Raw genomic sequence first — 26,527 nt, 5'->3', positions numbered from 1 at the left:
ACAGCTACCTAGACAGTTAAATTAAAAAGTTATCTCTTAGATTGTGGCAACGCAAAAATTCCTGCCTGCAAAAATGGGCTTGGTCCTTTTTTTTTAAAGGCGTTATTTGGGAGTTTTAAAATTCTGCAGGAGGGTATAAAATAATAAACCGGACACTCACCCTTTTCAATCTACCCACCCCCTTCCTCCCCCTCCAGCGCTCACCGGACCCAGAAGCTTCTGCAGCAGTCGCATGTCATTCATTGGTCAGGTGCCGCTGCAGCCAATCGCTTGCCTCAGTCACATGCTGTTCATGACAGCGTCACCACTGAGGCCGGTAGTTGGCTGTAGCGGAATGTGACCGGAGCGGCGGCGGACAGGTTCTCCGTGCTGGAGAGGGGGGGGGGCGTTTTGAAGGTGCGTACCTGTTAGTTTATCTTATACCCTCCTGTAAAATTTTAAAACTCCCAAATAACGCCCTTTAAAGGGATAAACAATTGTAACAAAAAACAGACCTCTTTATTAACCCATACTGTAAAGCCAATCTTATTGGTGAACAGCATAAAAACATTTATAAATATGAAATTGAGGAATAGTTAAAATTGTGGTTTTATCCATTTTGACATTTGGTGCATAGGTTTATTAAGATGCCACTGTATATACTAGCTGATGCAGCACAACCTAAAATAGCAACTTATAAATCAGCGCACGCTAGGTGTGGCCACGATTCTGAATAGTCAGGTATTCCGGTCTCTAAACATGTCTTTCTTGGCATGATTTATGTCCCTTTGGCTGAGCTACGTCATTGCAAGCCGGAGGAGGACTGTAGACTGCCCTGACGGAGAGCTGTCTGATGGAATGAGCACAGAACCTGATCCAGCAGCTTGTAATGCATTGTAATACGTGCAAGCTGCAAAAACCAAATGAAAGATATTTTTAATAAAAACAAATTAAGTGGTTTTATTTAAAAAAGTACATGCAAACGAAATAATAAATGTTCAGTGTCCATAACCTATTAGAGGGGTTATCCTGAGAGATCAAATGGATGGCCTATTCTAAAGGTCCTATTACACGACCCGATATGGACCGTGAAAATGAGCGCCTATCAACGAGGAGCAGTGCGTGGTTATATATGGGGATGAACAATCGTTATTCCAATCGCTCGTCCCCTTACAGCTCAATAATGTCGGCATCACGTCTCCCTGTTTACACAAGATGTGCTGCCGACAACAATAATTTCTTGCTGCATAAACGACCAGTTCAGTCGAGAAATGTTTGCTAGTTGATTGGCTGATTGTTGCCCTGTTTACACCGGGCAATGATCGGGAATTAGCGTTCATATGAACGCTTGTTTGCCCGTTTTTTTAAAATGGCCCTTAAGATAGGCCATCAATATCTTAATGGTGGGGATATGACTATTCCCCCCCCCCCCCCCCTGCCGATCATCTGTTTTGAGGGGGCTTGCGTGAGTCCTACTTCCTCTTCGTCGTTCACGCTACTCCATACTGTCAAAGGCCGTGTTGGCGTTTGACGGTATGGATCAGTAAAAATGATTGCAGGGGAAGTAGCGCTCGCACAAGTGCCGCAGTCCCTTCAAGACATCTGTGCGGAGAGTCAGACCCCCACTGATCAGATCTTGATGACTTATCCAGAGGATAAAAAAAGTGCTTCATCCTGAAAATGGTTAAACTTCTGCACTTGTAAATGTAATATATTTTTCATAAACCGGTGTTATTTATGTCTATCTTGTTTACTACTCCTGGCTTCATGTTTAATATTTAAGTGGTAATTTGAGGATTACGTTCCGTATTTTCAGAATGTATCTTGTGATTTTAAAAAATGTTTTGTCCCTTCTCCGCAACCAAACTTCCTTATATAGAAATAACCTCCGCAGGGCAGACACGAGCGCTTATATTGTATATTTCTTCTGTAATCTATCTCGGCACAGTCATAGCTTGGCCTGCTGGTGATATATATTGCCTCTAAGTTTTATTACAAATATTACTGGCTAGCAAGATGGGTTTGTTATGGTCGCAGTCCATTTCTCTGGACTCTGTTTATATTGAAATAAGGTATCGTCTCATAATGCGGCTCTAATTTAATCCTTTTTTTTTTTTTCTCTAGGAAGCTGCAGATACAGTTACAGTTTTCCTGCTGTAGTACTAGCGCCATACGCCTGTATTTATAGTGATCACGGTATTTAAAGGGATTCTCTCCATCCCAGTCCCAAAACTGAGCATCCCATTAGTTAAAGGGGTTCTGCGCTTTAGACCGTGCCTAATCTGCTTATTTTCAAGGGACCATTCTAACAAAGTGTTTCCCTGCTGGACCCCCAGCGATCCGTTTTTATCTGTGGGTAAACCGGATAGTAAGCATTACGCAGTGCCTTTATAGTAATGGCTTGTCTGTGTAATGCAGGAAAGGGCAGGTCCTCCAGAGTGAGAGACACTACTTGTAACTGCTCTCCCTATGTGAACAGGGCAGCGATCAGCGGATGAAAGAGCAATAATGCGTGGGGACGAGCGATCGGAGTAACGACCGCTCGTCCCCATCCATTTTTTTTCCCGACATGGCTGTATAAGGCTTTGTTTTTTGCAGGACGAGTTGTATTTTATGTAAGTGGCATTTTTTTTTGCTCAGAATTTTTTTGCGTGTAATTTACATACGTTTTTATTTTGGAAAAAATGCAGGAAAAAACTTTCCTGTTCAGTTTTTATTTTTTTATTTTTTTTACAGCACACCTCGCTAATCATAAATTATGCTATCAATTTATTGTACGGGTTGTTAGTTGTGACAATACCAAATATGTTTATTGTAAAAAAAATAAAATGTAAATAGGCGTTTTTAACTATAATGTACCGGCATATATCTATAAGCCAGTACATTAGCCTGCGTACTGATGGGACACATCCGTAGGGCAGACAGTCCTAGGGTCCTTCAATAAACCCTGGGCTGTCTGTAAATGCAAAATATGGGCCTCTATTGCATTGCAGGTATTTCTTATGACATGATTAAAGGGGGTTTGCCCGTCACTCTCTTCTTAGAATGCCGCGATCAGTTCTGATTGCAGCATTTAAGGGGTTAACAGTGGAGATCACAGGTTTCTCTGATGTCCGCCATTAGAGCAGGGCTGCGGCTGCATATTACAGCCGTTGCCCCACTCCTGATCACACTTGCTGCTAACGTTCTTGGTGCCATATCCCACCTTCAGAGGTTTTGTGGAGTCCAAGTCTCGATGGATCAGAGCTGTTTTGGCTGCACATGGGGGACCTACACAAAATCCAATATAGCGACTTCATGGTCATTTCATCATTCAGTTTATTCAGGCACATAAATACCAGAAGAAATATGAAAAAGGTCCTTGGTGTACATGAAAGGTTTTTTTGTAATATATTTTGCTCTATCAGTGCTTAAAGTTGCTGCCTGAATCCTGCAGGTGCTCCACTCCTCATGAAAACCCTTCCAGTTCAGGGTTCTTCTGGTCCAATGCGGTCAAATCCCTTCTTGAATACTGCGTCTTTCTGCACTGGCAGTATCGTGTGCAGTTCATACAACGCAGCGTCTGCTTCCAATTACAGGCAAGGTTCTCCCGTTGTCTTATTGTCACTGATGTTATTTGCACTGTCTTAGGCGTTCAAGTGTGAAAAAGTGACAAAATGTTGAAATAGCGAGCATCCTGTCCTTTGTGGTTATTTTATGATTTCCTTGAAGCGTTTAATTGTTATGCTAAATAAGAGTTTAAAAATAAGGTCCTACTATCTTACAACCGCTATGCAACTTGGCCACTTAAAGAGGCTCTGTCACCAGATTTTGCAACCCCTATCTGCTATTGCAGCAGATCGGCGCTGCAATGTAGATTACAGTAACGTTTTTATTTTTAAAAAACGAGCATTTTTGGCCAAGTTATGACCATTTTTGTAGTTATGCAAATGAGGCTTGCAAAAGTCCAAGTGGGTGTGTTTAAAAGTAAAAGTCCAAGTGGGCGTGTATTATGTGCGTACATCGGGGCGTTTTTAATACTTTCACTAGCTGGGCGCTCTGATGAGAAGTAACATCCACTTCTCTTCAGAACGCCCAGCTTCTGACAGTGCAGATCTGTGACGTCACTCACAGGTCCTGCATCGTGACGGCCACATCGGCAGCAGAGGCTACAGTTGATTCTGCAGCAGCATCAGCGTTTGCAGGTAAGATCGACTTACCTGCAAACGCTGATGCTGCTGCAGAATCAACTGTAGCCTCTGGTGCCGATGTGGCCGTCACGATGCAGGACCTGTGAGTGACGTCACAGAACTGCACTGTCAGAAGCTGGGCGTTCTGAAGAGAAGAGGATGTTACTTCTCATCAGAGCGCCCAGCTAGTGAAAGTATTAAAAACGCCCCGATGTACGCACCTAATACACGCCCACTTGGACTTTTACTTTTAAACACACCCACTTGGACTTTTGCAAGCCTCATTTGCATAACTACAAAAATGGTCATAACTTGGCCAAAAATGCTCGTTTTTTAAAAATAAAAACGTTACTGTAATCTACATTGCAGCGCCTATCTGCTGCAATAGCAGATAGGGGTTGCAAAATCTGGTGACAGAGCCTCTTTAAATGGATTGTCTGCCCAGGACAGATCCTGCCTATTTGCCTTGTTAGGGAGGTGAATGTCCTCACATGAGGGGCATAGAGTTGCCACAAAAATGTGAATGCCTTGTAGTACTGTATACACCTTGTGTCCCCTGGAGTGCGCCTGTAGCTTCTTTCAACTATGGGTTCGTATAGCCTAAACTATGCATGTTTGACCTTAGAGGACCTGTCACCTGCCCAAAAAACTGCAGTTGACATCTCGGTTAGATTACAGATTCTGACGTTTTGTTTTTTTTCTTCTAGCGCCCACCGTTCCTGAGATATTGGGCTGTTATTTCTAGTGTTCAATATGTAAATAAGGCCATTGACAAGTGGGCGGTTACCCCTTATCAAGTGACCGGTGTTACCCGCCCACTAGACAGTCAAAGGCCTTATTTGCATATCGGGCACCAAAACTAATGGCACCGATATCTCCGCAACGGTGGGGGCTAAAATAAAAAGCGGCAAATCTGTGAGGCGCCTGCAATCTAAATCAGCTGCGGTTTTTCTGCAAGTGACAGATATCCTTGCCAGCACTATGGAGTAATTTAGCCATTGCTTCATGTAATCCTTTGTCTACGGTATAACACATTTCAATGCATTTGTAACTAGTTTACACGCAAGACAACCACTTGGAGAGGTTGCATTTTTATCTACATTTTTTTTTTTTTTTTTGTCTTACAGGGATTGTCCAACTAGGATAAACTCCCTTACTTGACGAGCTCCATCAATGGTGTTGATTGCCGGGCGTTCCATCTGCTGTAAAAGCTGCCGTCCGTTCACCATCGAAGGAGCTAAAAAAAAGGTGTATTTTTTTCTTTATGGACAACTTTTTAAGAGAGAAACAAAAATATGATATAAATGCAACCTCTCCAATTTTTGTTTTCTTGCATGTCAAGTGTGTGTATAGTTACAAATGCATTGAACGGGTTAGAGTATTACAATCAATAATGGCTAAATAACTTCTTTATTCAGTGCTGGTAAGTTGACATGGATATCTTGAAGGTCAAGCATGGATAGTTTAGGTTAAGAAGCGGAAGATTTTTTACAACATTGTTTTCATGTGATCCACTAATCTGATTATATGAGCCAAAGAACATTGAATTTACAAGTGATCCATGGCCTTCCGAAGCAATAGGAATATAAATAATTTGATTTTATGTCCTGTTTCCTGTGTCTGGTTCTATGTTAGAGAATGTTTTTTTCATTCTTCCATTCTCTTGTGTGATATTTTCTATCTTCTATAATGTAAGCCAGGCATCTGAAATATAGGTTTGGAAATGAAATCCTGGCCTTCTTAATAAGCCCTTTGCAGCACGCAATTGTACTCTGAATGATTAACTTCAGGACTGACTCATGACCTTAACCCCTTAAGGGCACAGCTTGTTTTCACCTAATGGACCAGGCCATTTTTTTCAAATCTGACATGTCGCTTTATGTGATAATAACTTTGGAATGTTTTTATCTTTTCAAGCGATTTTGAGATTGTTTTCTCGTGGCACATTGGACTTTAAAGAGGCTCTGTTACCGGATTATAAGTGCCCTATCTCCTACATAATGTGATCGGCGCTGTGATGTAGATAAGGGTATGTGCACACACACTAATTACGTCCGTAATTGACGGAGGTATTTCGGCCGCAAGTACCGGACCGAACACAGTGCAGGGAGCCGGGCTCCTAGCATCATACTTATGTACGATGCTAGGAGTCTCTGCCTCGCTGCAGGACAACTGTCCCGTACTGTAATCATGTTTTCAGTACGGGACAGTTGTCCTGCAGCGAGGCAGGGACTCCTAGCATCGTACATAAGTATGATGCTAGGAGCCCGGCTCCCTGCACTGTGTTCGGTCCGGGACTTGCGGACATAATTAGTGTGTGTGCACATACCCTAACAGTGGTTTTATTTTGAAAAACGATCATTTTTGTGCAAGTTAGGAACAATTTTAGATTTATGCTAATTAGTTTCTAAATGCCCAACTGAGCGTTTTTGACCTTTTGACCAAGTGGGCCTTGTAAAGAGAAGTGTATGACGCTGACCAGTCAGCATCATACACTTCTCCATTTATGTCCATTTGTATTCACAGCACAGTGTGATCTCGCGAGATCTCGCTGTGCTGTCACATACACCCACATTAACTTTACTGAAGTGCCTTGAGAGTGAATATCCAGGCAGGATGCAATGTCTATTCACACTCCGGACACTTCAGTAAAGTTACTGTGGGATTTACTCACGGCACAGCGTGATCTCGCAAGATGGTGAAAATTGCAATTTTCTGCTGATATGCCATTTTAGTGCACAATGTCTTGAGCCAAGTTTGTGCCACCGAAGACAAATACTTCATAACATTTTAAGCGTGTTCTCCCGGGTATGGCGATGCCATATATCTCGACATAAACTGCTGTTTTGGTCACGCTGTAGTGTTTAGAAGGGGGGAGCGCCGTTTGGCTTTTGGAGCGCAGATTTAGCTTGGCAGTGGTTCTCTTTGGGGTATTGCTGATATTTCAGTTTATAATGTGGGGCCATATGTAAACTGTGAGGGGTACATCAGGGTATAATAATGGGGTAAATAAATAATAATCTTCAGATGTTCGGCCAGTGTCGCACCGATAAATGGTGCCCAATCTTATCCGCTTTTGGAACTCTGCACATTTTGCATCGCCATGTTCTGAGAGCCAGAACTTTTAAATTTTTTTTTCTCCAATGGACCTGTGTGAAGGCTTATTTGTTGCGGGACAATCTGTAGTTTTCACTGGTACCATTTTGGGATTTTTTTTTTTTATCACCTTTTATTTCTTATTTTTGGCAAGCAATGTGACCAAAAACCAGCAATTCTAACAATGTTTTTTTTATTTTTACGGCGTTCATCCTAGGCTATAAATGACCATTTTACTTTATTATGCGGGTCGATACGATTACGACAATACCAAATGTGTATAGTGTCTACGTTTTGCAGCGTTTGCGCAATAAAATCACTTTGTTTTTTTATTTTTGTGTCCCCATGTTCTGAGAGCCATAACTTTTTTTTTTTTTCCTGTTTTTCAGTCAAAAAAGCTGTGTAAGGACTTGTGTTTTGCGGGACCAGTTGTAGTTTTTATTGGTACTGTTTTGGGTTAGATGCGACTTATTTTATTCCATGTTTTGGGAGAGGTGGTGATAAAAGAAAAAATAGCTATTCTGCCATTGTTTTTTTTTATCTTTGCAGTGTTCACCGTGCGGGAAAAATATTATAGTTTTATGGTTTGGGTTGTTACGGAGACGGCGATACCAAATATGTGTACATTTTTTAACGCGTTTTAATTTTTTTTTCCCATAATAAAAGACTTATTATAGGAAAAAAGGCAGTGTTTCTTTTTATTTACTTGAAACTTTTATTTTGACACTTTTTTTTTTTTTATTCAACTTTTATTTTACATTTTTTTTGTCCCACTAGGGGACTTGAGGGCCTGCACTTCTAATCTTTACTCTAATGCGTTGCACTACCCACCTAGTGCAATGCATTAGAGCTCTCCGTAAGACACTGACTGCAAGCCTATTTGGTCCCGTCTCTGCCGTGGCAGACCAGGAGTCCATTGAGAGGCCTCCGGTTGCCATAGTAATGCTCGGCAGCTTCACAATCAAATCATGTCGGTGCTGATCGCTACAAACCACTAAGATACCGCGGTCGCTTTTGATTGTGGCATCTATGGGGTTACTGGCAGGGATCGGAGATAGCTCCGTTAAAGCACGGTGTCAGCTGTAACATACAGCTGACACTAGCGGCTGATGTCCCAGGCTGCGCCATCATTCTTTTGCGGCCGGAAGCCTTTTAGGCCCTGCATCCGGGCGGGACCAGTAGGCTTCCGTACTTGGCAGACAGGAAGCTATTGTTAGGCCTCTGATCTGCCAGAACAGTCATCGGAACCCTGCGATTTGCATTGCAGGGTTCTGATCTGCTAGGAAGCGCCATAGATGCAGCACCCTCTTTTGAGCGCTGCATCTAAGGGGTTAATCGGCCGGATCGGAGGCTAGCTCCGGTCCTGGACATGCAGCAGGGTGTCAGCTGTAATATACACCTGATACCCGCTCGCGATGGTGCGGGCTCAGCTTCTGAGCCCGCATAAGCAAAACAGCGTATCAGTAAGTTGTGTTGTGTTAAGTCCTTAACGCCAACGATTTACTATTACGTTGGATGTCGTTAAGGGGTTAGAGAGGATCTGTCACTAGTTTAGTAATGCCCGATCTCCTAGCTAATCTAATAGGCGCTGCCACACTGATGATTCTCGTGAAAATTGTGTCCCAAAAAGTTTATTTGAAAAGTTATAAACTTTTTTTCTAAATATGCAAATGAGGCTATACTAGACAAATGGGTGTCAACACCAGCAATTCTCCTGAGGTGGAGCTTCCTCACAGCCTCTGACGCTGTCCTATCGGCATGAAGCTGCTTCACACAGTATGAGAGACTGAAGCTGGAGGGAAGGGGGATCACTTCAAATAGCCATATCTCCGGCTGTGGACCACCTAGAAAAGTTTCTGGAGGCATATGAAAGGTGAGATTCTAATCTTTCATATGGCACCAGTTGAAAACAGTCGGGAACGGAAGCTGTATACTATATGATCATGCTATGTTGCTGGGCTGGGAAGAGGAGAACTGTATGACTGATTGAACAGCGTCATACAGAAAATATTACACCACCCAGACTGAAAAGAAAGAGTAACATCCTATTTGGCAAGTATAGCCAAATTAGCATATTTTTTTCAAAATTCTCATAACTTTGCAAATCAACAGTTTTGAAAAAATATTAAGCTGTAGTTATCAGCAGCAAAGCGCCTATTAGATTAGTTAGGGGATACATTTTTAGATGCTTAATAATTGTGGTTAGGAAAAATCTGTTCCATCAGATGACATCTGCCCAATAAGTCTAGTGTACCTACGTATACCTCCGATTTTCATATGGACTCCTGAGTTGTTTTTCTGTTGGATTCTGTACTAATCCAATAGAAAAAAATATCAAGGCATGCTTCATAAGATGCCATATGGAAAGAAGGATTTACCCCTAGGAGCTTTGCATCTAAGGGAAAATAGCTCCATACATATGGCGCCTGACGAAGTTCATGGGGCTTTACTAGTTTTCCATCTAACGATCTATAATCTAATCTATTTTTAATTAAAAGATATCTGCGTTTTACAGCAATTTAATTTTTTATTGCTATTTATCTTTAAAGAGGCTCTGTCACCACATTATAAGTGCCCCATCTCCTACATTAGGAGATCGGCGCTATAATGTAGATGACAGCAGTGCTTTTTATTTAGAAAAACGATCTATTTTTACAACGTTCTTAGCGATTTTAGCTTTATGCTAATTACTTTCTTAATGTCCAACTGGGCGTGTTTTTACTTTAGACCAAGTGGGCGTTGTACAGACGTTGACCAATCGGCATCATGCACTTCTCTCCATTCATTTGCTCAGCGCATAGTGACACTGCGTTATTCACTATGTGCTGTCTTATACTGACATATTAACGTTACTGAAGTGTTTAGACCGTGAATAGACATTCCTTCCAGCCAGGACGGGATGTCTATTCACAATCCCAACACTTCGCTAACGTTTCTGTGGTACTTCCAGCAGTGCAAGCGTAATCTCGCTGTAACCTGTCATTTACAGAGTGATCTCGCAAGATTACGCTTGCTCTGCTGTAAGTACCACAGAAACGTTCCCGTAGTGTCAGGATTGTGAATAGACATCCCGTCCTGACTGGAAGGAATGTCTATTCACTGTCTAAAAACTTCAGTAACGTTAATGTGTCAATATAAGACAGCACATAGTGAACAACGCAGTGTCACTATGCGCTGACTAAATGAATGGAGAGAAGTGTATGACGCTGATTGGTCAGCGTTATACACTCCTCTGTAAAACGCCCACTTGGTCTAAAGTAAAAACACGCCATTAGACAGCCGATTCCTAACAGGTTTTTTGTGCAAATGATACCATGCCGCCCTACATCTTACTGCTTTATTTACCATATTTTTTGTCTTGAGAGATGTAGCGAGGATGGACACTTCAGAAGCATATGAGCTCCTGTTCTTGCACATGCTTTTAGTCAGACTTCCTGTTTTCTGTGCTTCCTGTGTTTCTTTGACTTCTGTAGAAGATGTCTAGAACTGACTTGGTCGCAGATCTATGTGAGTTGTAGTGTAGAACAGGGGTCTCCAACTCGGCTGGGTAAATGGGCCACACATAGTAAAAATGCGACGTTGACGAGCTGCATTACATTCAAATCTGATACAATACAAAATTATTGTTAACCAATTAGTTATTTGAACTACTATAACATTACTACATCACTAAAGTTTAAACCTAACGCTATTATTAAATGGAAATCTGCGAGTTTACTCCACGTGCTTATTTTAACAATCCAGTTTGTGTCGCTAAATGCAGTCTGGCTGCTCAGTTGGCAGAGTTTGGCAGACACAAGAATATGAAGATTGGGCAGCCCCTTTTTAGATGGTGCCACAGTGCCCTCTAGATAATGCCACAGTACCCTCTGTAGATACTACCACACACCCACCCATAGATAATGCCACAGTGCCCTCTGTAGATAGTGCCACACACCCCTGACGTCACTGTCCATAGACCGATAGAATGTGATGTCAGGGGCAACCCCAGAGTCGGAGTCCCAGAGCAGAGGACTAGTATAGGGTCTGCTCCAGAACTCTGTCCATGTATGGGCAGTGATGTCATGGGCTACCCCAGAGCCGGAGCTACTAGCGCTCTGTCTGGGACTAGTCCTGACATAGCTGTCCATATATGGACAGTGATGTCAGGGGCTTCCCCACCCGGAGTCCCGGAGCAGAGTGCAAGTATAAGCTCTGCTCTGGGACTCCGGCTGTGGAGAAGCCCCTGACATCACAGACAGTGATGTCAGGGGCTTCGTCGTTCGCTGGCGTACTCATTTTGGCCTGCTCTCTCCACTTCCGAGGGAGCCGCGGTGCCCCGCAAGCCGCAGATGACAGCCTCAGGGGCCGCATGGGCTGTGTTTGAGACCCCTGGTGTAGCATATTCCATTTTATATTACAAGCTTGTATACATGACCGTTAAACCGTATCAGACTGGTGTAATACAGTGTATACCCCGTTGTACGGCTGTAGACAGGTTACATGAAAACTTATGTACACTTAAATTATATTTTGGCTACCTGCTGCTGCCACTAGAGTGAACGAAGACCGATTCATACAGCTTCCATTAAAATAAATGTCTTCAGCAAACTCTTAAGCTCCCCTAGTGGTGGCTGCAGGCAATCATAATTTTACCACGTAACTATAGGTCTGAAGGAAAGCAGAAAATTTGGAACGTTGTATTAAAAAAACCGAGCACCATGTTATGTTTGTCAAGTACCGTTTCATGTTGGACATAACTGCTTGTATATATGTATTTTATATTTCATCATTCAAAAGTTCTACTGCTATTTTCCACAATTTTTTTAAATAATAAAGTAAACCTTTAATTTGCAGACTCCGCGTTCTTTACCTTCCGTGAAATGGGCTGTGAGCCAAGAGGATCCCCAGCTTGTGAATCCATTATTTCACGCAACACAGAAAAAATCCTGGTATTGTATTATACTCCTAAAGGACATTTTCACAGTTAAGGCTATGTTCACACGGAGTATTTTGGGGGAGGAATATCTGCCTCAAAATTCCGTTTGGAACTTTGAGGCAGATTTTCCTCTCCCTGTACGCCGATTTTCGCGCCGTTTTTCGCCCGCGGCCATTGAGCGCCGCGGGCATAAAACAGCACGAAATACGCTTTCTCTGCCTCCAATTGAAGTCAATAGGAGGTCAGAGGCGGAAGTGCCCGAAGATAGGGCATGTCGCTTCTTTTTCCCGCGAGGCAGTTTTACTGCTCGCGGGAAAAAGACGCCGACGCCTCCCATTGAAATCAATGGGAGGCGTTCTCGGGCCGTTCTTGCCAAGTTTTGCGACGCGGTTTCCGCGTCCAAAAACTCGGCAAAATACCCCGTGTGAACACAGCCTTAAGTTCTTTTTTCAATTTGCTGGTCCATAGAATGCGATCAAAGAGTTTATACCTATTCTTCTCATAAGGCCAGATTCACAACGTAGAGTACGTCTGTGTGACGGTTAAAACAAGGGTCCGTTGAAAAATAGAACATGTCCTATTTTCTTCCGTTTTCACGGCTCTTTCGATAGACTCAAGTCTATGGGGATCTGTGAAAATGGGACCCTCAAGGGTGAAACTCAGAAGTGAAAAACAGCCGTTTTTCATGGCCGAGTTTGCGCTCGTTCGTGTGAATCTGGCGTAAGTTTGCAAAAAGAGTAATGGGTGACAGATCAGCGGAACGTAGAATGGGCAAAAAATTGTCTCCGCTGGAGCCTGAACTTCATATGAAATATGGTTATTTTATCAGCCATATAATAAAGTTTATCTGTGTATTATGCTTTTATCACTAAATTAGAGGACGTGTTTGTTTTTTTTGTTTTCTAAATATATCAAAGAGGTTCTATAATTTTGCTCTCCTATTACTACATGGAGTTTCCCAAGAAGTGATAGGTTCTCTTTTTGGAACTCATTGGATCTCCCACATTACAACCGGATGTTTTGCCTTCATTCATTGCTTAACCGAGGTCAAGTATTTGCAAAGTTACATCACATTTGAAAATGTAGAATCTGCAATATTGTAATTTTGGTGTTCTAAAGTGCTGTTTTTCCTTTAAATATGACATTGGTATTTGACTTCAAAGGGTATAATGACAAGACTTATTGACATGGCCAACAATTCTATTATCAGAATACCTCTTTAAGGCCCCAACGTCATTGCTCTACATTTATTTTGTACGTCAAAGCTCCTGACATACATGATAAACGTGTTCATAGGTCTCCATTATCCCAATGGAGTAGATGCTCTGCCCTGAGACTCCGGCCCTGCAAAAAGTTCCTGACGTCACTGTCTATATATGGACAGTGATTTCAGGGGTTTCCCCAGGACCAGTCCCTGGGCGACGTATCCCACTGTATGCCATACAGTAGGATGTACTTGGGCCTTTTGTCGGAGGTATACGTCGGGGGTCTTCTGACGTGTTCCTCCGACGGAAGGCCTAAACGTGATGCTAATGGGACCTTGGCTGCTATTTGATGTTACAGTTGTTTCACTTGATCTCCCGGACATATAGAGGCAACAGGATGCATTGGGCCTCATTTATCAAACTATAAAACAGGCCTTGTTGCCCATAGCAATCAGAGCTCTGCCTTCATTTTATAAACTGCTCTGAATTTTTTTTACAACCGGCATCGAGAAGTCAGAATGTTTGTGTTATTAGGGTGTTTTTTATACAGTACTGTATACAAGTTTTAGGCAGCTGTGGAAAAATGCTGCAAAGTAAGGATGCTTTAAAAAATAGAAGTGTTTTTATTATTATTTTTTTTTATATCAATAAAAAAAATACAAAGTGAATGAACAGAAGAGAAATCAAAATCAAATCCATGTTTGGTGTGACCACCCTTTGCCTACAAAACAGCATAAATTTTTCTAGGTACACTTGCACACAGTTTTTGAAGTAACTCAGCAGGGAGATTGTTCCAAACATTTTGGAGAACTAACGTCAGATCTTCTGTGAGTAAAGGGTTTCCTCAAATCCTTCTGTCTGTGACCTAAAACAGTCTTCCACAGCCTCACCTTTTGTAGTTGAGTTTGGCTGTTCCTCACGCAGTTTTAAGCCTCCTACACAGCTGTTTCTGTTACAGTTAATGACTGTGTCAACCTACATATGAAAATGATGATCATTATCACCTGTTTGGTATAATTTGGTTAATCAAACACCTATAATCTACAAAATCCATGACTTTGTGCAAGTGTACCTAGAGGAATTAATGCTGTTTCGAAGGCAAAGGGTGGTCACACCGAATATTGATTTAGGTTTCTCTTCTGTTTTATTCACTTTGTATTTTGTTAATTGAATTAAAAAAACACCTACTTTTTTAAATCATTCTTACATAGCAGCATTTTTCCACAACTGATATTCTTAGGTTATGTTTTGTGTATTTCTAATTTCAATGCCTCCAACATATATCTAGTGTACTTACAGCTTTTTATTTTTTTATTTTTTTTAATTCTATCCAGAGCCAAGCGAAGACTCTAGCCGAGCAGAAGAGATTACCATTTGTCACGGAGGATGATGATACAAATGAGGAGCTTGGTAAGTCCAATAGACAATATTAAAACGTTCATTTTGAACTCCATTGGTTTCTTTAGTGGCATTTATCTTCTAGAAATCGCAAATACAACTTTACTTGAAGAAAAATATCAAGCATGGTATTAAGCTGTCCATTGCTAGTAACCATTTCACTGCCAGCCACCGCATTTTGGAGAGCAGTGCTGTCCTTCTTGGAGTGTAGAGACACTGCAGGAGTCGTTTCGCTGTGAGAATAAACATGAAGATGGAAGAAATAGATGTCTAGCCGACAGCTACCTTGTATGTGTTCAGCTTAACCACTTGTAAAAGTAAAGTGTGACTGAAAGAGCGGAAATGCACCTCCATCCCATGCCATTCATCACAGTAGTGTACATAAGCTTTTTATATGGAACAGGCAGAAAGGACTCTACCACGGTTATCGGTGGTGTGATTATGTTGGAAGTCCGGAGGAGAGTTGGTGTGCAGAAGAATCCAGGTCCAAAGTCTTATGATCATGGTGGCCTAATGTACAGGCATAAAGACATATTCCAATACATTACAGATAAAATAGGGAAGATCAGAATGGTTGCGCTTAGCTTGCTAGAACAGGAGCCTCTCTGGCTATTAGAGCATCCTTCACTGCAGCTTCAATGTTTTTTCCTTTGTTTTATTTTTTATTTTGCAATGGTCACAAGGACGCTAGAGACTTTCTTGTGTGATGCCAATTTCTTCTCCAACTGATGCCCTCCTGTCTGCGTCGTTCAAGCAAGTGTTCTGTCACTATTGCCTGGCAGCACTAGGGTCCTGGATCTGACTCTGTCTACACAACCGTATTTTGCATCGGTATTTGCATCAGTATTTGTAAGTCAAAACCAGAAGTGGAACATAAAAACAAAAGTATAATCGAAAGATTTGCACCTCTTCCATGTTTTGGACCCACTCCTGGTTTTGGCTTACAAATACTGAAGCAAAATACTGACCAAATAATGCTGTGTAAAAGTGGCCTAAGTGGTTTCCCCCCGCAATCCAAAAACACACTGAAAAGTTAATTCTGAAATTGACCTTTTTAGGTTGTTTGTCTGAAATAAGGAAATTAGATTGTAAGCTCCATTGGGGACAAGGATTGATGTGAACGGTAACCAGAGAGTGGCCTAAGAGAACGGGACCGGAAGCTTCCACCTATGAAACCACAAGCCGTTATGGAGGATGGTTCTCCGTGCTGCACCGTGGCAGTCTGCATAGTTAGATTGTATAGTAGAGATTTTGCGGCAGACTTGGGCTTCAGGTGACTCTTTACCAATACCATTTTTTATATAATTGACTTCTGGTATAGAATAGGTTCTGTGCTAGTACATTTTAGAAGATCCTTTTTATTGTCAGGTATGGATAACATATGTTCTTTCTTTATGTTTAAGCTATAGGTTATGTATTAATAGGCAGCGGCCTGCCTGACGAAGCTATAAAACATTTCTCCTCAATGCTTCAGGTATGTTTGAGATCTTTCTATCTATAGGCAGGGAATATCTTCCTATCGTCTATTTACTGTATCATATCTGTATGTACAGTTACGTTATCATTGACTGATAAAGTGTGGCCTCATTACCAGTATTAGGTTATAGTTATTGCCACCTGTAAAGGTATTAGCAACTGAACGCTTGCATCATTATATGACTAACATCACATGTAAATGTATAATAACACCTTGTATTGGCTGTCCAGCTGAGGATGGCTATTCTGTTATTGTAGGGTAATAGTCTTCCATTTTTACTGTCAATCCCGCACCATGTGGGAATGCCGTGGAGATGTCAAATATGATTTTTGGTTGGATGATATGACCTTTTTAAGGAAATTGTTCCTATGATTAAATATATTAATCGACAACTTAGTATTTATGTATTTTAATAGGAGGACGCTGAACTTGTAAGTGCTATTTATGGCCGCGGAATAGCGTATGGGAAAAAAGGACTGCAGGTAAGTGTCGAAACGCCTGTGAAGTATGTATCCTCATGTAGCATCAGACAGCCGTGTATGGCGCTCTACCCTTTATTTCAATTAAGTGAGATATATAAAGTGTGGTGTTTTAATTGACGTGTCCTAGATTGGGTTTATTTGCCATTATTCACAATTTATTTTCCTTGCTGTCTTTAAGGATATAAAAAATGCAGAATTGGCATTATTTGAACTTAGCCGTGTTATCAGCTTGGAGCCCGATCACCCAGAAGTATATGAGCAAAGAGCAGAAGTAAGTGCTGTTAAAAACGTTCTCCTATGTTACACCTTGGTGCTGCACACTTTGTCTACTAGGGAACTGTAGCATTACTGGAAATGTTGTTGAAGAAGCAGATACCTCTCTACTGCAGGATTGGAAGCTACCCACCTCCGCTCCTTCCTGCAACTACACACAGCCCATTGATATGGCATTGTGCAACCCCAAACCTATATGCCAGCTGTGTAGTATAATATAAGCTACCCTATAAATCTGGGCGCAAGATGCAGGTGGCAACACATTTCCCCCATAATATGTAGTATTGCCGGCCATGAACAATAGAATTCTGAAATGCCACAGACTGAAAACCTTTCCTGACCTTTTCCTGCTCACACATCTGAAAGTTTATTAAAGGGAACCTGTCACCAGCATTTGACCTATTGAACTATACTCGCCCCTCGCTGGCCACTGCTGTCAAAAGTTCATTGCCGTTATCCCCGCTCCAAAGCTCCTCCTCCGAACGTAAATAACGGTCTGCAAACATTTTGAGCCTCTTATGGTAATAATCTGGCAGTCTCGTTCGTTCTTCTTCTTAGGCCCGCCCACCGCCGAAAACTGGCCCGCCCTGAATGCCGAAATCTATTCTGAGATAGCACGCAAGTGCCCGTCGTGTACGGTCCGACACCCTACCCTGCTTCGTTCGGGCCTCAAATCTAGTTATTATGCATGCGCCAATATGGTGCCCCGTTGTGCGCGTGCACCTGAACAGGACATCGATGCGCAAGAGTGGGATTTTGTGTGTGCTGGTGGGGGGGGGGGGAGTGGGTTTGAGGAGCTGTCAATCGAAAGGAGGCAGGGCAAACTTGGAAAGGCTTGAGGAATGAATATATGACTCTTTTCAAACGAAGGTACAACTCTTTTATGCACATTACCATACGGCACAGGAACAGTAAAAAACTGAATACTGAAGGTACAGAGCTACTTAGAAGATAATTGTAGGTTACAAAACATGAGAGTTATTTTTCATCCACTTCCAACAGGGATTGCTGGTTTAATAGGTGAAATGCTGGTGACCGGTTTCCCTTAAAATTTATTGGTGTAGGTAAGAAGTCTCTAAAGCTTGGACTCCAGGACAGTAGATTTGTATTGTTAATGTGGTTCGCTCCCAGAGGGTTGCCTAGACTGATAATAGTAACAAACCCTTCGCTATTTGAGCAGCACTAGATAAGAACATGTTTGTTTCCATTCACTGGCTGTATGCCGTGATATTCAGACGACGTTGACAAATTGAAACAAAAAGTGTATTACAAAGTTGCTTAAAGAGGCTCTGTCACCAGATTATCAAATCCCTATCCCTATTTTATTAAAAACGATCATTTTTGGCTAAGTTATGAGCAATTTTATATTTATGCAAATGAGCCTTTCTAATGGACAACTGGGCGTGTTTTCTCTTATTTCCAACTGGGCGTGTTTACTTGTTTTACTAGATGGGCGTTGTGAATAGAAGTGTATGTCAGCATCATACACTTCTATTCACAACGCCCAGCTAGTAAAACAAGTAAACACGCCCACTTGTTACAAACACAATACACGCCCACTTGTTACAAACACAATACACGCCCACATGTTACAAACACAATACACGCCCACTTGTTACAAACACAATACACGCCCACATGTTACAAACACAATACACGCCCACATGTTACAAACACAATACACGCCCACATGTTACAAACACAATACACGCCCACATGTTACAAACACAATACACGCCCACATGTTACAAACACAATACACGCCCACATGTTACAAACACAATACACGCCCACATGTTACAAACACAATACACGCCCACATGTTACAAACACAATACACGCCCACATGTTACAAACACAATACACGCCCACATGTTACAAACACAATACACGCCCAGTTGTCCATTAGAAAGGCTCATTTGCATAAATATAAAATTGTTCATAACTTGGCCAAAAATGATAGTTTTAAAAAAAAAACTAAAAAAAAACGTTACTGTTATCTAGAGTGCAGCGCCGATCACATGCAATAGGAGATAGGGATTTGATAATCTGGTGACAGATCCTCTTTAAAAGGGTAGTCCTCTTTCAGCATATTAATGTTATTTTTTGTATAATCGGTTATAACATTTTTCAATATACTTTCTGTATTAATGCCTCAGTTTTCAAGATCTCTGCTTGTTCTGTAGAATTTTTCATTTCATTTACTTCAAGTGGATAAAATTCTGTCCATAGTCATGTGATGGACACATGGGTACTGGGGTTGTTAGAAGACACAGCTCTGAAACACATGCTGTAACTGTAACGAGCCGTACACCTGTGTCCATCACATGACCATGGACAGAATTGTATCTACTGGAAATAAACAATGAATTTTCCTACTGAATAACAACAAGCAGAGATCTTGATAACCGTGAGGCTAGAATACAGAAAGTATATTGGAAAAATGTATATAACTTTTCATTATACAAAAAAAACCACATTAATTTGCTGATAATTGACAACCACTTTTAGAGGGGTTGTCCTATGAAAATAATTTAGCACTTCTTCACAGGGTAGTGCATAAAAGTCGCTGCAGGTTCTAGCGATCACGAAAACGATGGTACGGTGTCCCTTGTTGGAAATGGTGCGCACTACTACTGCTCCATTCATTCTCTGGGACTAATTCAAACAGCAGGGTCCTGTACTCCAGCAGTTCTCCATAGCGAATGTATGGTCTGGTAGTTATTTTCGTGGGACAACCCCTTTTAACTTAATTCGTTGAGCTCTCTTACCTGCATGTCTATGGGCGATTGCGTGCCAGGTTTTTAGTCACATCTTAATGCCTCATTTTGCCTTTTTTTTTTTTTTTTTTTTTGAGAAATGCGCCATATAGCGTATCATGAAAAAATTTGTTCTTGTGAATTGTACATGTTTTTGTACTGGTTCATTGACTATAATGAGGAACTGCTGCCCCTATTTAACGCAAGGACAGGGCATGATTTGATTTAAAAATAACACAACTTGTTCTCCTTAACACACATTACATGACTGCCACGTGGCATCTGGTAGATGTTACACTTCATGCCCTGTGTGTATGAGCTTAATATAATTGCAAACCTTAGAATTGATGGGAGAGACAGGTGTGGGTAGATTTTTGTTATTCCTACAGAGCATCCAAATTTCTAGTTTTCTATACATATGTGTAAATCTCTATGGTGTACCGGTCTTACATAGGTTGTTTCCTCCTACAGATTTTGTCTCCACTGGGTCGGATTAGTGAAGCGCTTAGTGACCTCACTAGAGCTATCCAGTTACAGCCATCAGCACGGCTATATAGGCACCGTGGCACCCTTTACTTTATATCTGAGGTTAGTCCATGACTGTTATGATTCTGCTGCTAATTCCAAAATAGAATTATTTGGTCATCACACATGCCAACAGGAATATGTATTTCCACAGACTGTTAATTTGACAGGTGTTTTATTGGTGTGGTTCACTCGAACTTGAGAACAATGGAATACTGGTCTTTGTTTTCACCGTGGAGATGACCACGCATGGTTGGTCCCTCTCCTCCATTAGAGATCACTGAGGGTTACAAAAAACATCGGTGCTCATTTATCAGTTCTCTGTTACAGAAATCTCTGAAGGCTGACCCTCTGAGGCTTCCATAGATTTTTATTTTTTATTTTTTTTATAATGGAGATGGCAAATTTGTGTCCAATAAAGTAGACTAAGACCATGTTGTTTTCAAGATTTGTGGGTGTTTACATGCCAGACTCTACTGATTAGACACAAATTATGGGAGAGCAACAGATAAAGTGTGATACCTTTTTTAGCCCATTTCTAGGATGTGTGATCCGTTCCAGTCCAACTGTCAGGACCTCCACCAGTCAGCAGAACGAAGGGACCGCAGAGCTTGTCTGAGTGATGCAGCCCCTTTACCACAGTAACTGACCATCCATGTGTATGTGCAGCTGTGTCTGGTACTGCAGGTCACCCCAATTAAGTGTATAAAACGGAGCGGTCTACCTGACACTGCTGCTTTGTGAGGCTAATTCAAGTACTGCAATGAAGGTACTTTGGCCCTCTATCCTTCAGGACAGGCCATAAATACTATTTCCCTTTTTTTTTTTAATATATTTTTACGGTTGCTTCAAACACAATAAAAAAAAAAAGTATTTTCCTAACAACATACACATTTCTTTTTATTCCCGTATTTTAATGTGTTTACTGAACAGATAAATTTTTACAAATTAGCTATGTAAACTGAATAACCTTTCTCCTCTTATGGCAGGATTATGTAGCAGCTCATGAGGATTTTCAGCGATCTCTGGAATTAAACCAAATTCAGCCAATAGCAGTTTTATACAAAGGTTTAACGTTCTTCCACAGAGGCCTGCTCAAGGTAATACTCTCATAAATTCCTATTTTATTTCTGTTGCAGTTAAATTCAATGCATGGGAACACCTGGATATGACGTGTGTCATTTAAACTATTGTGTTGTGTATATTCACACGGTGCATTCAAATCGCTGTTTATTACCCGCACAATTGTGGCAATATGCAGCGTGGCAATAAACTATGTGAAGGGGTGTCAATATTTGCGCAAATATTTTGTTATTTAATTTTATATACATTTTGGAATTTCCTTGATGTGAGAACCAAAATCCCTGTGGTGTTTTTGCTTAATAAACTGATAGAGAGATAAGCCAGCGATACACAAGACAACTGTGTTCGAACACTCATTCAGCCGACCATCTTTCTCCTGACTCCACTATGAACATTCATGTTTGTTTCAATAGGGAGAGGGGAATAAGTTACTGCCAGACCCTTCTTGCCGCGGCTTATCTCTCAAAGGATCGGGCAAGGATCGGTCGAATGCCTGATTCCTTTTTCTCCCTAACTTCTGTCAACAGGGGAGAGTCCTAAAATAATTTGCTGATCCCGCCAAAATCTGTGGGTACGACTGACTTTTTCTCATATGTGTACTGAATTGCCAGTAATAGATACTACAGCGGTAGATCAGGTACTTCCCCCTGTACCAATTTCAGTCCCTGTGGCTCAATAGATAAAGTTGCTTGAACAGGGAAATTTTGGTTTCTATACATAAACAAAAAAGGAAGAGAAAGTTGAACAGACCATGCAATGGTGTGCACATAGCTGTATTTTTAGACCTTACGTTTAGCCTTTGCATGTCTACATCATTTACGGTATAACAGACCTTCACCACTAGATATAGATGGCTGTGGTTTTTTTAAATTGTTTTTTTCCATACAACTCTGCACAAATACAATGACCACGTTGCTTATATTTTATAGGTATATGTATTAGTTTTTGCCGTTCTCTTTTTCAGGAAGCTATTGAAACTTTTAAGGAAGCCTTGAAACAGAAATCTAATTTTATTGAAGCCTATAAAAGTCTTGGTCAGGCCTACAGGTAATTCTTCCAACTGCACATTATACAGTTAATCGGTTTTGCTGAAGTTCTGTGCTGAAACCCAACAACATATATCAGTCATCTCTTCCGTAAAGGACAACCTCCATGTTCTAGTTATTTGTGTATCTGATGTTCTCACTGACCATGTATACAAATGAGAAGCAGGAGGCCAGTTTAAGGTTGGATTCACACACCGCTTTTTAGGTGTTTTAAACCACTGGGAAAAAAAACCTGTGTGTGACGGAGCTCTTAAAAGGGTTATCTGGGCAGTCAAAATAACAAACGTAACGCATTTATGTCGAGATTCAACTACTTTTCTAGCAGAAAATCACATTTCTGCGTTATTTACTAATCCCTGATCTAACGCAGTAGCCACGGGCAGACTTCAGGTTGGCAGGCAGGACTTTCTGCGCACTCGGCAAACTACAAGTCCTGTCATGCACGTCATTCCTTCTCTAACTGTGTATCGCCGCCCACTGTTGAGCTCAAGTACAGTGAAGAAGGCTGGTTTACTTCTGCGGGGACGACCGAGCGCCAGCCCTCTAGCGGTCACGTGGGATGATGTGCCAAAACCACTGTAGGGAAGACCGCTCTTGGTCACATGGGCATGTGTCGGCAAGTCATCATTGCGACTAGAACAGGACTTCCAGTGGCCCAGGAGTATATGGCAAAACTGGGAAACGGCACAGGAATGAAAATATATGTATATTCGTAAGTGTCCTCAATTTCAACTTGTATTTGATTTGGAGATAATTTTTACTGCCCGGAAAACACCTTAATCTTGCAAAGATGAGTAACCCCCACCATTATGTGGTTCAAGTAAAGGCTCCATGTTTCGCAGAGCATGCAACTTCTATGGAACCCAGCTGCATTGGGGACAGAAATTGAAGTGTGTGTATATAATATACATATATACACACTTCTACACACCTATATTACTTCTCTCGTATCGCGGTTCTTTTGGAAAGCCTCTTTGTGCATAACTGGGCAGAGGGTTAATGTTTTTCACTGTAAGAACATAGTTATTGAAAATAATACCCTCCTAAAGAAAGGGGAGCCGTGAACACTTGTATCCATTGTGGCCGTCAAAATTTGGTGCCTGTTTGGTTCTAGAGAACTTGGTGATTTTGAAGCGGCCATGGAGAACTTCCAGAAGGCACTGATGCTGAATCAGAATCATGTGCAGACACTTCAGTTGAGAGGGATAATGCTTTACCACCATGGCAGCCTGCAGGAAGCACTGACAAACTTTAAGGTGAGTCTTTACAAATGTTTGTGTATGGAAAAAAACATTGTTGGGGAAGTGCATATGAACCCACCATTACTTTTTATTTCAATTAAATCTGTCAGCCGTTTTGAGCCCTTTAAAACTGCCGAGCACGCTATATAGAGGAGGGGGAGGGGAGGGCCGTATAACAATACCTGTTGTGACAGTCATGCAAGTTGCATTACTGAGAAATCGGCGTTAGATGAGCACCGCCCTCTTCTCCTTTCCGCTCTGAGTGGACACTCCGAGCAGAGTGGCACTTGCAACCGCAGAGTAGATTTCTCGTTCGTGCAACTTGCATGACTGACACAACAGTGATTGTTCTGCTGTCGGCCACTCCTCTCTATATGACTGTCAGCAGTTTTGAGGACTTGAAACTGCTCACAGATGCCCTTTAACAATAAATAATTTTTTTTGATCATTGGGCCACCTTGTCTCTATCTAACTGTGTTCGGTTAGATTCAGACATGCACTTTTGGTCCAGTTTTTTTCTTACACAGGAGTGGATAAAAAAAAAAGAGCGAAGTATCAGTCTTTTGTGTGTGTCAAATGAAGGAAACGTACAAACACACTTACAATGTGGCTCTACTCATAAATATACACTATCGTGACATCCTCTCAATAGAGCGCAGCCTGTTGAAACGTGTGTGCACACATGCTATTGTGACCACATCGAAAATGAGTGCAGCGCATCAATATTTAAACGCACACCATTTTGCAATCTCAGAAGAACACCATAAACCACAACCAATAAACACCGAGTGCAACCCAGAAAAACATATACTAGTGTTATATCGCAATGGAATTCAAAATATAAATTTGACCAAATATTTTACATTTTTGCCCAAAAATTGGATTAAATGAATTCGTAAAATGTTCCTTCTTTCCTCTGAGGAAACTCAGACTACATTACTAGCAATATAGACAAGCGGTATGTTTGTGAATATGCCTTTGTGGCTGATGTGGAGTTTGATGTGAAATTGCCTGAGGAAGGAGTCAGTGCGGCTCCAAACCGCGTAACTTATCACTGTACTTTGAATAAAAGGACTAACCTTTCGGATGACTCCAGCGCTATTCTTTCAAGGGTAACACTAGAAAAAGTAAAATAAGAACAACCGCGCCGAACCAAGGGCTGTTTTTTGCAATGCGCACTTGGAGCACTTGTGCTCAATGCGTTTTTTATTTTTTACTCCTTTGTGGCTGGCTTTTTAAAGGTTTTAGTTAAGTTTCCTTTTTAACATTGACGGTCAGAGTGTCCTTTAATAGTCATCACTGTACCAGCCGGGCAACCGCTTTCCACTAGCCTCCACCACTGCTTATAACGTTACTCCGTAATTTAACGGGAAGTTACAGCTATCAGTGGTCGCTTACAGTAATGGCTCCTTTTTGTGACTGATCGTGACCAAGGAAGAATTAATAGTGGGGCATTGCAAGTTTGCTGGTAGATTCTGCAGTTTTATGGTATTGATTGTTTACTGTGTATATCTTTTTATATGATGTGATTTATTGTCTTTTTAGTGTGAAATGTTTGTATGTATTGTAAGTCTGAAGCAAGCCTAATGTCTGTACAAGTAGAACTGGATACACATCTGAGAGGATCAATGTCACTGCAAAGGTAATGGAAACTCCATTTTCCTCTTTTAGAGATGTCTTCAGCTGGAGCCATATAATGAAGTGTGCCAGTACATGAAAGGACTTGGCCATGTATCTGTGGGACACTTTTATGAAGGAATTAAAGCTCAGACGAAAGTTATGTTAAATGATCCACTGCCTGGTCAGAAAGCAAGTCAGGAATATTTAAAGGTGAAGTACTTAAGAGGTAAGCATCTCTATGGGAGACTAGACTGATTTCAGACCGTGTGAGAGCGGGGTATAGTCCCAGGTTTTTTGGTATTAACATCACCTTACCATCACTTTGTTCTTCCCCTCGTCCCATCTTATGTTCTCCCTTTTTTTTTTTTTTTTTAAATTGCAGGTTTGTGTCCACAGATCTTCTTTTTATTTCTGATCTTATATGAAACGCTGTGCATTCTTGATGTGATTCTCCTCTTTGACATATCCGTGACCCTAAATTCTTATCCACAAGAGGGTCAGCGATATGTTATTTAGTAGAGGTGGATAAAATTATCAGGATACTACAGTGAAGTGATTCTCCTCTTTTGACCTATGTTTGTTGTAACCGTTATCAACCTTTCCTTTTGCATATTGTGTATTCTACATGTCACTACTTTTTGAAATTTAAAACCTTTAAAAAAAAAAAAAAAAAAAAAGGTAAGCATCATGAGAACTACAGTTCAATCCAGCAAAATGTATAATACAGCACTCAAACATTATCTATGGTATTGGATGCATTGCATGTATTAATTCAAATAGGAATGTATAATCTATGCTAGATAGATACTTCAATATACAGTTACAATTCAGCATTAATGGGACCTGGCAGTTGACAGAATCACAAATGTTCTTCATTATGGGACCATCCCAGAAAGTAAAGAAAACTAACCTACAGTAGCCAATCACAAAGTTTCCCCATCAGGGACATTTATGACACTGTCCCATAGAACTGAATGGTTGTTACAGAAACAGCTTCGCTCGCATGCTGCGAGGCTTCTGTAACTGCCATTCACTACTATGGGAGTTACAGAAACCACGTATCTCAGCGAGCTATGCTATTTTCGTAACTCCTGACCATATAGTCACCAAGTGGCTGGGGAGGCAGAGGGAGCAGAAAAAGGTAGAACGGGGTTTAGGGGACCTCGTTCTAGAGATAGATGCGGGACCCGCACCTGATGTTTATGACACATCCTGTGGATATGTCCTAAATGTTTCCGATGGGGAAAACTCCCTTA

General features: G+C 41.3%; 1 protein-coding gene across 3 annotated transcripts in view; it reads left to right on the top strand.

Annotated features, from left to right (window-relative positions):
- TTC13 (tetratricopeptide repeat domain 13) overlaps nucleotides 1–26,527 on the top strand; it is a 67,243-nt gene that overhangs the window by 3,164 nt on the left and 37,552 nt on the right. For all 3 annotated transcript variants that reach the window (XR_012883224.1, XM_075862842.1, XM_075862841.1), the window contains exons 2-11: nucleotides 12,081–12,175; nucleotides 14,702–14,777; nucleotides 16,169–16,239; nucleotides 16,659–16,724; nucleotides 16,903–16,995; nucleotides 20,228–20,344; nucleotides 21,271–21,381; nucleotides 22,329–22,411; nucleotides 23,525–23,666; nucleotides 25,323–25,497. Coding sequence is in view for 2 of the 3 variants with exons in the window: in XM_075862842.1 (XP_075718957.1) it covers nucleotides 12,081–12,175; nucleotides 14,702–14,777; nucleotides 16,169–16,239; nucleotides 16,659–16,724; nucleotides 16,903–16,995; nucleotides 20,228–20,344; nucleotides 21,271–21,381; nucleotides 22,329–22,411; nucleotides 23,525–23,666; nucleotides 25,323–25,497 (1,029 nt within the window). In the remaining variant the exon portion in view is untranslated. The remainder of the gene's footprint in view (nucleotides 1–12,080; nucleotides 12,176–14,701; nucleotides 14,778–16,168; nucleotides 16,240–16,658; nucleotides 16,725–16,902; nucleotides 16,996–20,227; nucleotides 20,345–21,270; nucleotides 21,382–22,328; nucleotides 22,412–23,524; nucleotides 23,667–25,322; nucleotides 25,498–26,527) is intronic.

The sequence above is a fragment of the Rhinoderma darwinii genome, chromosome 4 (genome assembly GCF_050947455.1).
Source record: "Rhinoderma darwinii isolate aRhiDar2 chromosome 4, aRhiDar2.hap1, whole genome shotgun sequence".
Lineage (NCBI taxonomy): Eukaryota > Metazoa > Chordata > Amphibia > Anura > Rhinodermatidae > Rhinoderma > Rhinoderma darwinii.
The sequence above is the reverse complement of the archived record's forward strand: the minus strand, read 5'-3'. Positions and strand labels throughout refer to the sequence as shown.